Source organism: Aulostomus chinensis, chromosome 24 (assembly GCF_037954235.1).
Source record: "Aulostomus chinensis isolate RoL2024-O1b breed Wild chromosome 24, RoL_Achi_v1.0, whole genome shotgun sequence".
In the NCBI taxonomy this organism is placed as follows: Eukaryota; Metazoa; Chordata; class Actinopteri; order Syngnathiformes; family Aulostomidae; genus Aulostomus; species Aulostomus chinensis.
Window position 1 is genome coordinate 2,495,735 of NC_141343.1, and position 11,709 is coordinate 2,507,443.

At 44.3% G+C, this 11,709-nt stretch overlaps 1 protein-coding gene across 2 annotated transcripts in view; it reads right to left on the bottom strand.

The window, feature by feature from the left end:
- Positions 1-51: 51 nt before the first annotated feature.
- rap1gds1 (RAP1, GTP-GDP dissociation stimulator 1) overlaps positions 52-11,709 on the bottom strand; it is a 26,849-nt gene continuing 15,191 nt past the window's right edge. For both annotated transcript variants that reach the window (XM_086196599.1, XM_086196600.1), the window contains 10 exons: positions 9,197-9,325; positions 8,908-9,033; positions 7,926-8,069; positions 5,806-5,937; positions 5,527-5,661; positions 4,599-4,724; positions 4,278-4,417; positions 4,042-4,168; positions 3,568-3,696; positions 52-3,020 (listed from right to left, as the gene is read on the bottom strand). In XM_086196599.1, the coding sequence (XP_086052725.1) occupies positions 2,893-3,020; positions 3,568-3,696; positions 4,042-4,168; positions 4,278-4,417; positions 4,599-4,724; positions 5,527-5,661; positions 5,806-5,937; positions 7,926-8,069; positions 8,908-9,033; positions 9,197-9,325 (1,316 nt within the window). In that variant the 3' untranslated portion in view covers positions 52-2,892. The remainder of the gene's footprint in view (positions 3,021-3,567; positions 3,697-4,041; positions 4,169-4,277; positions 4,418-4,598; positions 4,725-5,526; positions 5,662-5,805; positions 5,938-7,925; positions 8,070-8,907; positions 9,034-9,196; positions 9,326-11,709) is intronic.

Here is an 11,709-nt window from a genome sequence, read left to right on the forward strand (position 1 = left end):
TTTGAATATTATGATAAAAACAAATATTGGAGAAGTAAAGAAATCAAGCAGCACCAGCTATCATCTTTTAATTATTTGCTGAGTTACAATCCTTCAAATGTACAACTCATGACATTTACAACAAACATTTAAGTTTTGTTTTTTAACGCAGTTACTATGGATACATGTCCACTGGCGTGTCTCATTAGAAGAGCACAAATCTGATAATAACCATTCATACTTTAAAATAACAAAACGGAACGAAAACAAAGCATGGGGGCTCGGAGCGGGAACGCACAGCCGGTGCGTTAACGGGTGTGTGGAGAAATGCAAGGTAGCACAACCCTTTAATGATCCGAGGAGCCGAGCGCTCATCCTGCGCGGCGGTGGACGAACAAAAGTTTGACATGTGCGTTCAACTACCTGTTTGCGTCGCGCTGCTAAACCCGAGCTTTATATACACACGCACACACGCCCGGCTTCTATTGCTGCACAACCCCACCCCCGCTTCGAGGCTTTGTGTTGTGTGTTTGTCAAAGGATCACGGATGTGTGTTGGAGTCTTTCGTGTTCTTGGCTCCGTACTTCCTCCAGTACTTCCTCTTGGGAACGAATCAGTGACTTTGATTTCTTTTGGTCCAAACTGGCTGCTGACAGGAGCTGAGACTGAATCTGGAAGATTGTCAAACACTGATTGGTGCATCATGAGACCGAACCCTCCACCTCATCACAGTCCTGCATCACTACGACCTCCGGTGTGTGTTTGATTCTTTATGCGACTTCAACACCTTTGTTGTTGTTTTTTCAATCAAGTCGCTGACGTCATCGCCGAAACGCCACACATCTGTCCTCTCTGCGTCACCTCAAGGATGCCTTATTTTAGTGGCCTTGCTTTAGTGGAGCCATTGACGAGGCGGCGGCGGCGGCGGCGGCTCCTGTTTTGCTTCCTGACATGTTAGGAATCCCCTCCAATAAGGAGGACGTATTTCTTCAGCGATTTTGATGGTCATATCTTAGTAAAAAAACAGAAATAAATACTTGATTTCATACAAACGAGGAAAAATTAGGCTCACTTGATGTGGTTCTTGCCTTTTTTTTGGGGGGGGGGTGTTTGAGGTACTGAATTTTCTCAATTTGTCTTTGATATTCTCACACTTCCGCCTGCAGCAAAATGTCCAATGCTCTCTGCTGCAAGTGCAAATACAACTTGTGCAGTTGAAGGTAATTTGGTAAGCAAGCGTCGCGTATGTGCGCGCAGCCAGCGGCGCCGTGAGAGGACAAACTGGTGTAGAGGAAGGCTGCTGCTGCCCGTGTGTCCGACCTGCTGCCAGGCTCGATCTGCTGGGGGAAGATTGACGCAGCTCGTGTCAGGGAAAGAAAAAAAAAGACAAGAGTGTGTATTTTTAGAGGTGTCTGGCAGGGTCTGAGTGTGTGTGTTGGTTGCAGCAGCTGGCCCTGGTGGTATCCAGCCATGAGCAGTAGATAAAGTTAGAGAAAGGAACACTAGGAACATGAAAGCTCAGTGAATGACTATGACGTCTTCCTGGTAATCACATCAACGAGGCAGGAAAGTAAGAACATTTCGTCTGACCAACAAAGGTCCTTCAACTCCATCATCAAATCCATCCTGCTTCTTCTTGGTCTTCCATTTCCTGATCATGACGATGATGCAGGACTGTGATTTGAAGCACTACGATCCTGAGTGACGGCTCACTGAGCTCCTGCAAGCAGCTGAACATCTCGCAGCATTCCGTTTTTTGGAAATATGTTAAGCTTTTTATTTCCAGGAATATTCAATGTTCAATATTTCACCCGAACCTGACTACAGCCCTGCTCTCGCTATGTGTCGTCGCTTCATCGGGTTCTTCCAGGATTCACGGTCAGCGAGGGGGGCGGAGACTTGTGGAACCCTCTGACTTCCCTGTACAGCAGTTGGAACGGGGAGAAGGTGACCGGAGAACTGCGAAATTAACAACCGGAATAAAATCTCTTGGATCCGAGTCATCGAGAACGAGTGCAACGAAAACTGAAAAAACAAACCAAAAAAAAGAGGCGCGTACAAGACTCAGGTGTCAGCAGAAGAGGACAGGCTGTAAATCTGGAGGATGCAAGCAGTAGAGGGAAGATGAACACTGGCACACCTGCAACAGGACTAAAACATGCACAGTTTCTAGTCAATTTATACGTGAGCTACATGGGACACAACTGGGTACATCATAGATGGCTGCTTTGTCATAAAAATCAAAAAGAAAGTTCACGACAGGAAGGGATTTGTCGTTCTTTTGTCCGCGTGTTACACTGGTGGTTTACCGGCAGATGGCATCACAGCTATGGTCATAAAGAGTGTCGTCTCTTAATCTATTGCGTTAGGCTGTCTATGGCGCCTCAGCTCCGGTGGAGCTACTTGTAGCAGAAGATGCATGCACAAGTACGGGGAGGGACTAAGGAAAGACTGATGTGTCGGCTGATTTAAAAGAGAAATGGTGTCGACCTCTCGAGACTCAGGGGCATCGATGAAGTCTATAAAGCCCGGAGTGACGCCTGCCTCGCGGCGCCTGGAGGACCCACGAACCCACCCAAGTTCATCTCGTTATTATGGCTTTCACAGGAGAGTTTTGGTGGCCCACGGTGGTCTAAAAACATTTCATAGTATTCAATTCTGGGCAACCTGAAACTAAAAATTCAATTAGAAAAAGGTCGGATTGTACGACGTGTACACGGGTACATCAGTCTATCCCTAGTGGAGGTGGGTGAGGCAGAGGGTTGGAGTAGAGACATGGTGTATGTATGGATGTCTGGCAGTTAACGCGACATGGTACCTTGGCACATGACAAAGGGTGATTAGGTGGTCAGGCAGGCATTTTGGGTGGGTGGGAGGGTGGGTGGGTGTGTGCAGGGTAGGATGGACAGTCATTTAGCTCTGGGCAGTTAGCCGCTGTTCTGTGAGCGACGCCTGGTGCGATACCGTCTTGTTCTCGTGAGCCCTGAGCTTGGACACCACATCGATGAACGCCAGGCTCTGGACTTCTTTGTGGAGAGGCTCTGAAATGACAACATTCCTCATGTATTGGTGCGCGACAAAAACAGAGTTAGAGTTTTAGACGATATCTGATATGGCCGATATTCACCAATATCATCAGTACAAAAACATGCAAACCAGGTGAATTTTTCAAATATTTGGAAGCTCTGTACTTCATTGTTTCCTCATCATCTCGTTATTAGCAAGCAAACAAGAAGAAGAAGAAGAAGAGACTCTCTCATCCCAAATTGTGTGAACTTGGTCTCTTCCTTGGTTTGTTCCAGGTAAACTAAACTACCCGAGATGATTGACACAATCAGAATAAATCTCAACGGGCAAATAATAATACCATGATGCCACCATTCAAGTGTAAACTGATAAAGATGTCGATATTTCCACGCAGACAAAGAGATGATGGTGAGATCAGATGATGAGGTCGTCCCTCAGCTGGCCCAGACCACCTGAATGTGGTCTGAAGAGGGTGTGTTCAAACCGGGTCTGAACAGCGCCCCCGTCTGACCAGACTCTGCTATTAGCATGCTTGCATACTAACGTTAGCATCCAGCTCACCTGAGCCCATGACAGCACAGATGAGGATCATTGAGTTGTATTTGATCTCGGGTGCGCTCCTCTCATCGGACAGCAGCTTGTGAAGCACCGACACCAGGTTGGCTCCGACAAAGTCCTTCTCGGCTCCAACTGAGGACCACAGAGAGTCTTAGTTCGAACGAGTATCCAGCTTTGATATTCTTATGGCGCCTCCTTACAAATCGATACCAAATCAAAACTCACAAGTTGAGATTCACTTTCTTTTGTAGAAATTCAAAACAAACTTGGGTAAATTGGTTTAGATTTTCATGTTATGAAACCAACTGGAGTGGGAAAGAGCCGGGGGCTGAAAGACCAAAGCCTTGTGATGTGTGACGTTCAAATGTACTTCAATCTGTGTGGTAGTAAAGGTATCAGTACTTCGTCAGGTGTTAGGTGTTGTGGGATGTTACAGCAACTTTCATGGAATCTTAATCCAGCTGCTCCTGGTCTTACCTAAATCAAGTGCCGCTATAAGCCCCAAAGCCACCAGTGCTTCATTCTGCATAATCATATGCTCGCTCGTTGCCATGGTAACTAAATGCTTGACTCCACCTCCCTGGATGACGGTTCTGATGACTTCCTGAAATCCACAAAAGATGCAGTACTTGAGTAGAACAGTCTAGAGGATGAAGCGGGACCTTCACTCTGCTGGTACGTGTGAGCGAAAGCGTGCGTGCTGCTTTGACCACCTTTGACTTGCTATGTCGAATTAGCGCAGACAGCAGCCTGTTGGACTCGCCCATCACTCCCGCGTGATCTTTCGCTTCGCACCACTCCACTAGCCGCTCCACCAGTTTGCCATTGGTCCCCAGCTGGTCCGCAGCTTCAGCTGCACCAACACAACACGTTACTCTGATTCACAATGTTCTCAATCTGCTTCATGGAGCTAAGAAGCTGAAGCTTTTCACCCAACTGTAGTCCTCATGTTGATAAAGACCAATATAGCTGCTGCTGAGGTTGTCAGGCAGACATATTGGTACAGCCAGACGATGGTATGCTGTAACTCCTACCTTGTGTATCGATGAGCATACGTAACGTCCCCAAGAGCTTAAACTGGACCGGAGGCATCTCTGATTGCAAAAACTTCAACACCACAACTGCTACTCCAGCTGACAGCATCTTTGATTTGTTAACAACTGGAGGGAGACGGAGGGAGAGAAAGAAAGAGAGAGAGACAAACAGCAGTGCACATTAAAACTCTAGAACCACTATTACAATATAAAATAAACGATACAATACAAAGTTCTCTGTTCTTAATTGCTGCTATAAAACACATCTTTTGTCTTTTGTGAGAGCTGAAAACATCTTACAGAGATTTCTCTAACTTTAAAATAAAAGATTGATGTCCGTTTATGTTTCAAATGGCAAAACTGGATAATGGAGGCGACTTAAAAGGACAGTCTGAGTTTTGGGGAAATACGCTTATTGTCCATCCTCAAGACCCAGAACCAGACCAGAAGGCAGAGACCGACCTCTCCTCTGTGCAGCATTAGGGAGCTGAGACCCATGGAGACCTGCTGAATGCTAGTTAGCTTAGCACAATGAATGGTAGTGAATGGGCTGTTTAGCATTTCTCTATCAAAAGTCTCCAAACACACTTTTTCTCCACAAGAATTTTTTTGCATGCTTAAATATAACACAAGTTGTGCAAAGCATTTAAGAATCAGATGCATAGAACACACAGAGGAGGAACTACAGGTCTTGCAAGCTGAGCAAGCGAGATGCTAACGTGCCCGCTAAGCTAAGCAGCTCTCAGCTCCCTAAAGCATCTTGTCTGACTCTACGGGAAGAGGGCAAAAATGAGCTTATTTCCCAAAAAATCAGCGTGGTCCTTAAATATTAGATATACGTGAAAATATTGTTTGGAATTTACAAAAAACAAACCAATGAGCAGTGTCCCAAGCAACGTAACCCCACTTGACTAACGTAGCGGCTCACCAGGTATGGCCAGGTTCCTCAGGGCGCTCAGTGCTGCGTGTTGAACAGTGACGTTTCCTTCCTCAACATGGCGATCCAGCAGCTCCAGAAGCTTCTGCACAATACCAGTGTCTACCATGTGGATGCAGTTCCCATCTGAAACCGGAAACAACCACACCAGTAGAGGTGACGCCTACCATTGTGCCAAATATTGCAATCAAGCATTTGACATATTGTCTTTCACTCTACAGCAGTTGAAAAAGTTGTCCTCCTTGCACTAAACTTTCCACTGGGGCTCACCATTGCGTGCAAAGTTAGCGATGGCCAAAGCTCCAGCCAGCTGCAGCTGGTGGTTATGAGATGGTATCCAGGACAGAACTCTTTGGAAGACGCTGCCCTTCCCTCCCTCAAACAGCTTCTGCATGGACTCGTCTGCAAACGCAGCATGGCGACATTGCAGTTAATAATCAGCATCACCGACAAACACGTTTACACTTCGGTCATTGCGTGTTGTGAGCGCTACTGCTGGAACCCAGACGATGGCGGACATTCTGAAAGCAGAACGTGCTTCCATGTGGTACCTAAGATCACACCAGAAAAGGAGAGCGAAATGATGGATGAAGAAGGCGGTTGTCTCCGCAGCGTCCATTATTTCCTGACCATGGACGCCTCCGAGGGCATTATCTCACGTATACCATGGCCACTTGCCCAGGAAAAAAAAAGAAGAAGAAGAAGATATTTTTATGGGTTTTGCAGTCAGGTTTCCACAAGCCACGACTCTGTTTCCATGGTAACACCTGCAGGTTTGAACAATACGCAACAGAACCCTTGTTCACTCATCTCGCCAAGGCAACAGCCCATCACCAATCTAGTCCACTCAGCTCATCGCAGCTACTAGCATCAAAGCTGATATTATGTTAGCAGGACTGAAAGTTATTCACGGTGTACAAATATAAGCTGACTCTGTGTTTACCACCCTAATCAATATTGTCATTTGTACCAAAGATACTGCTGGATTCAGACTGTTGCAACGTTTAATTAAATACCTGTATCACCAGTGTGTTCACTGGAGGGGTCGTTTCTCTCCGTCTTTCTTTTACAATTCGATTTTGCACCAAGAAACAGGAAGTGAGGAATGATTGTCCACAAGTTAATCAATCTGTCAGGACGGAGAAATGAACCAAAACTGCTAAAACAGATCACCAGATATACTTACACAGCCATTGTTTCATGTTTAATGAACCAAAAGTATTTTTACATAAAAGAACTCCAAAAACGTGTTTTCTGTAAAGCATCTGGACAAACACTTTTATTTTCAAAAGCATTCATTTGATTGATTTATTCTTTTTTTCAGCACCGACATTGGTTGTTGAGAATCATATCATTCCGTGGCACCGGACGACCACCCGTCTGCTGCCAGTGATCCCCAAGCGTAGATGTAGATTAAGATGACTCAGCACTTCAGGGCCGTTTGCACATGTCGGCTGGTCAATGACACCAGCAGGGCGCGTCCACGAGGACGTTAAATCTCTGACTCCAATTCAAACATCATTGAGCAGTATTTTGTTGTTTATATTCAACTGAGCGACCGTCAACTGATTAAATCAATTAAAGAATTGTGTTCTGATGAAATTAATAGCAGAAAGGCCACTATGCATCTTTTATGACACCGTGTCAGTTCAGCTGCATTAAAATATTTACATTTCACCTGAATTATTCATTCTTCCATTAGTGCCACCAGGGCAACTCCCTTATATTCATTTAGATATGTTCTATCTACTGTAGCAGCAAATGCTCAAGACTCCTCTGTCTTCTTCTATGTCCCTCAGACCAAACCAGCCCAGTGACGATTCCATTTATTATCGATGCGTCAATTTCTGCTGAGCAACAGAGAAACCAATCAGAAGGGTTAAACCTTTTGAGAGAATAAAATAAAGGCAGTGAAGGACTGAGCCATTGCATTGTTGTATTTCAAAAATAAGAGCATAACACGGGAATAAAAGAACAAAAGAAAATGAGAGTTTGCATTTTTTGCAGGGGTTTGTCCCTTCTGTCAAACCATCAGAATATAACTTGCTGGCCATTTCATCTCTGTAGCACCACGATACTTCATAATCGTATGTAATAACCTTAAAAACATTGGAGCCCCTGCAATTCTGATATTGCACTTATTTGAATTTCAATGTTTTTGATTAATTGCTGAACCTTAATATGGATCGTTTATTCTAAATGTATGTTTATCCATTCCAAACCATTTTTTAATTTATTTCAGGGACCACAACTAGTTATGATGTCATAAATCCTGCTCATAGCTTCAAGCCTGAAACTCCAGATCCCGTATTTTGCTTGTGTGATGATGAGACACTCAGTCGTAGCTTCTGATTGGCTTGGTCGTAGAGGCCAAAGCCTGGTGTGTTTACCTCCCAGCAGCAGGAGAACCATGAGGTCAGAGGCCGTCTTCAGTTGGGCGATGTCTTCCTCTCGGTCTCCGTCCACAGTCTGAGCCACCACCTCCAGGAGACACTCCACCAAACCAGCTTCCACCAGCTGCAGCTTTATCACATCTGCAACAGAGAGTGGAACCAGGCAGTTACAACACTGCAGGGGAGGCACGATTTATGTTTCAGGAAGTCTCAATGAAACGAGGCAACATGAAACCCTCAATCACAGATGAGGTGATTAAATTAAACATAAAACTTAAAAAAAAAAAGTCCTAAGAAATTAATTCTTTGCCAGTGGAAAGTGCCTAGAAGCAGAAAAAACATTCCTGACTTTAAAAACAACGAAAGGTGATAATTAAGCATCAGTTCCATAATATGGCCTTCTGAATAAATACCTAAATAAATAAACTGTCAACACACAAAAATGAAGGCAACTGGAAATGCGTGAAACATCAGAGATGCTCATGTTTGTGCCGTTCTCAGCGGCACTGAAAGACAAACTGTTCAACTGTGTTTCTCTCAACATCAGGAGGAAAAATATGCATCTGTGTGACAAACGTATGCATGAGAGGAGGGGGGGGAGACAGACAGACAGACAGACAGAGAGACAGAGAAGTTAAGTAGGATGTTGTCTTGGTGACGGACTATGTGGGAGTATCCACCGTGCCTGGGATGTTGTTGACAACAGTCAGTAGAAACACACAGACACAGACACACACACACAGACACACACACACACACACGAGCCGTCTGCCATGACTGTGCAGTTCCCAGCTAGCCTGGAGTGCAGGCTAGGCAGGCAGATGACAGCCATGCAGTTCCACTCTCTCTCTCTCTCACCTTTATTTAAATCTCCTGACTGTCCTGTCGGTTTGAATGTGGTGCTCACAATAACCAACAATGCTAATAAATGGAGCTAGGCAAAAAAATAATAAAAATAATAAAAAAAAAAACCCACTACCGTTTTCTGCAAGAGGAGCCAAGACCTCAAATATCATTTCCTTCTTCTCATGTTCTGTTTGCCTCTGGAAGAGATGCACCAGCTCCTCAGCGATGTTGGTGGAGGCAAACTGCTCTTTGCTGGACTCTGGAATCACAAAAAGAGACGTCCAGACACAGAAAAGCTTCTTTAGCTTGGCTGAACAGATGTACACACACACACACACACACACACACACACACACACACACACACACACACACACACACACACACACAGATAAAGATATTTATACTGTAGATGATACTCACCAAGCTCCGCCAAATTCCCAAAGGCAATTAGACACATTTCTGTAAGGGCTGTGTTGTGGGAGTGGATGCCGAGCAGCTTCACCAGGGTGGAGATCACTCCCATATTGATCAGCTGGGCTTGTAAGGAATCTGGAGACACACACACACACACACACACACACACACACACACACACACACACACACACACACACACACACGCACACACGCACACACACACACACACACACACACACACACACACACACACACACACACACACACACACACACACACACACACACACACACACACACGCACACACGCACACACGCACACATGGACATCATGTTAAAGACAAATGTAATGTGATGGCTTTTCTTCAAGAACAATGTTCCCCCTCTCAATGATCGTAGATTCAGACTTGAGGCAACTTCTGTTTCCTTTTGCAATTTCATATCAAATAAACACTCGTGTCAATACCGACAAACAAGTGGTCTTTTTTTTCTTCTTTCTCCTGTTTATTCATGGAATGTGTGGAAGTATTATAAGAAAAAGGGTATAATGTGCTCGCAAATAAACCAATATGGAATGGAATGGAATCTGATGTGAGCGGGAGCTTATGGCGGTTGGCGTTGAAGCGTCCTAAACGCTTGGTCCATCATATGGGGGGTGGAGCCTGATGAGGGTTCTTCTTGACTCACATTGGCTCAGCTCATCAGTTTTTGCAAAGACTTAAACCCCAAAACACTGGCATTACCCTGATATTTGCATTAATCGCAAGGTGAAACCTCGCAAAATCAAACGTCTTTTTCTAGACTTCTCAGTACATTTTCTAATAGCTGGACGGCTGATAAACTCTGAAGCCAAACATCAAAATGACATAATGGAATCTGCTAAATGTTTAGTTGGGCTTATTTTTTTAGTTTTTTTCCCAACAGGATCTACTCGTGTTCACCTTATTTTTTCAGCATTTAACCAAAAATCCATTGAATTTGAACAGGAGAACCAGACCTGCAACAACACATTCCAGGTTTTAGGAAACATTCTTGCACCACTACATTCAGATGTTATTATCTGTAAGAAAAACATGGCTTTGCAAATGAATACTGGCGTGAAACCAAACATGAATTATGAATTCCTACAGGGCTGAGAAGTCACACAGCTTACCAAAGCATGCACTGCTTCTTCCTGCAAATCAAATCTTGTTAAAAATTTTACTTTTACAAATTACACAGTATATAGATTACAAAGTTCCCTCCACAGGTTAGAATTAGACAAGAGCATTTCACCACTCAAGAGTTACCACAACTTAAGAAAGTGCTTTTGCCATTTGCTGGTCAGAAGAGTCAGAACTGGAGAGTGAAGACAAAGAGCTGAGTTTTTACATCAAACCAGAGTGGATGAGTCAGTGGTGGAGGAAGACATGAGTGGGCAGAGGAGCATAACAGAGGAGAGAAGGAAAACCAGTTGAAACCACACGCTTTCTCTACAGTATTTAGATTAACAACACGTCTCCACTTTCCCTCACAACACTGATTCAGCCTCAGCAGAATTCTGAGGGTGAAGCTTCCTGACACCCATCCATCCATCCATTTTCTTCCGCTTGTTCCTATTAAGGGTCGCGGGGTGGGTGGGGGTTGGATATAACCACTGCACCACCGTGCAGCCGCTTCCTGACACATTAATATTAAATATAGTGGGTTGTTGTTTTTTTTTCACTTTTCAAGCATCGATGACGGTTGAGATTTTAGCGTCTGGAGAGGCAGGAAGAAATAAAGGACTGATTAATTATTTCTTTCCTTTTTTTCTGAATCGTTTGCCGAATTTAATCAAATATTTTTTTAATTTTAAGTTGTATTGTTGGATCATAACCTTACTGTTTACTTTGTATTGTTGTTGTTGTTGTTTTCAGTCTTTATAATGTAACAGAATCATACACTGCGCAATAAAGGATCAAATTGAAAGAAAAGCAAACATATATGGCTTCATCAACCCTGCAACTGTTATGCTACTAAATTTGGGCCTTACCGAAAACAGAACACAGCAAGATGAAGGGGGAAAAAAAGGAAACAACTAAAAACTAAATGTTCTCCCTGTTCCTGCTGGGTTCTCTCTGGTACTCCAGCTTCCTCCACAGTCCAAAGACATCAAGAGGGACCAGGTTAATCCAGACTCTAAATTGACCGTAGGCGTGGCTGGGAGAGCCAATGGTTGTCTGTCTCTATGTGTTGATGGACTGGTGACCTGTCCAGGGGGAACCCCACCTTTCACCTGAAGGCTGCTGGGATAGGCTCCAGCCCCCCCCCCCCCCCAACCCTTAACAGGCTAAGCAGGAGAAAATGGACGGATGGATGAAAATAAAAACTTATGTTTGCTACTCTAATATTTTTCTGTTACATTGGATAACCCACACAAGCTTCTAAGGACATGAAGTTAAAGACGCATTAATGTCCCTTGATTGTCTGGATTGAGAGGTTTTCTTCTGATGAACAATCTCTCTTCCAAGCTAATGCAATTCATCATACACTGGCA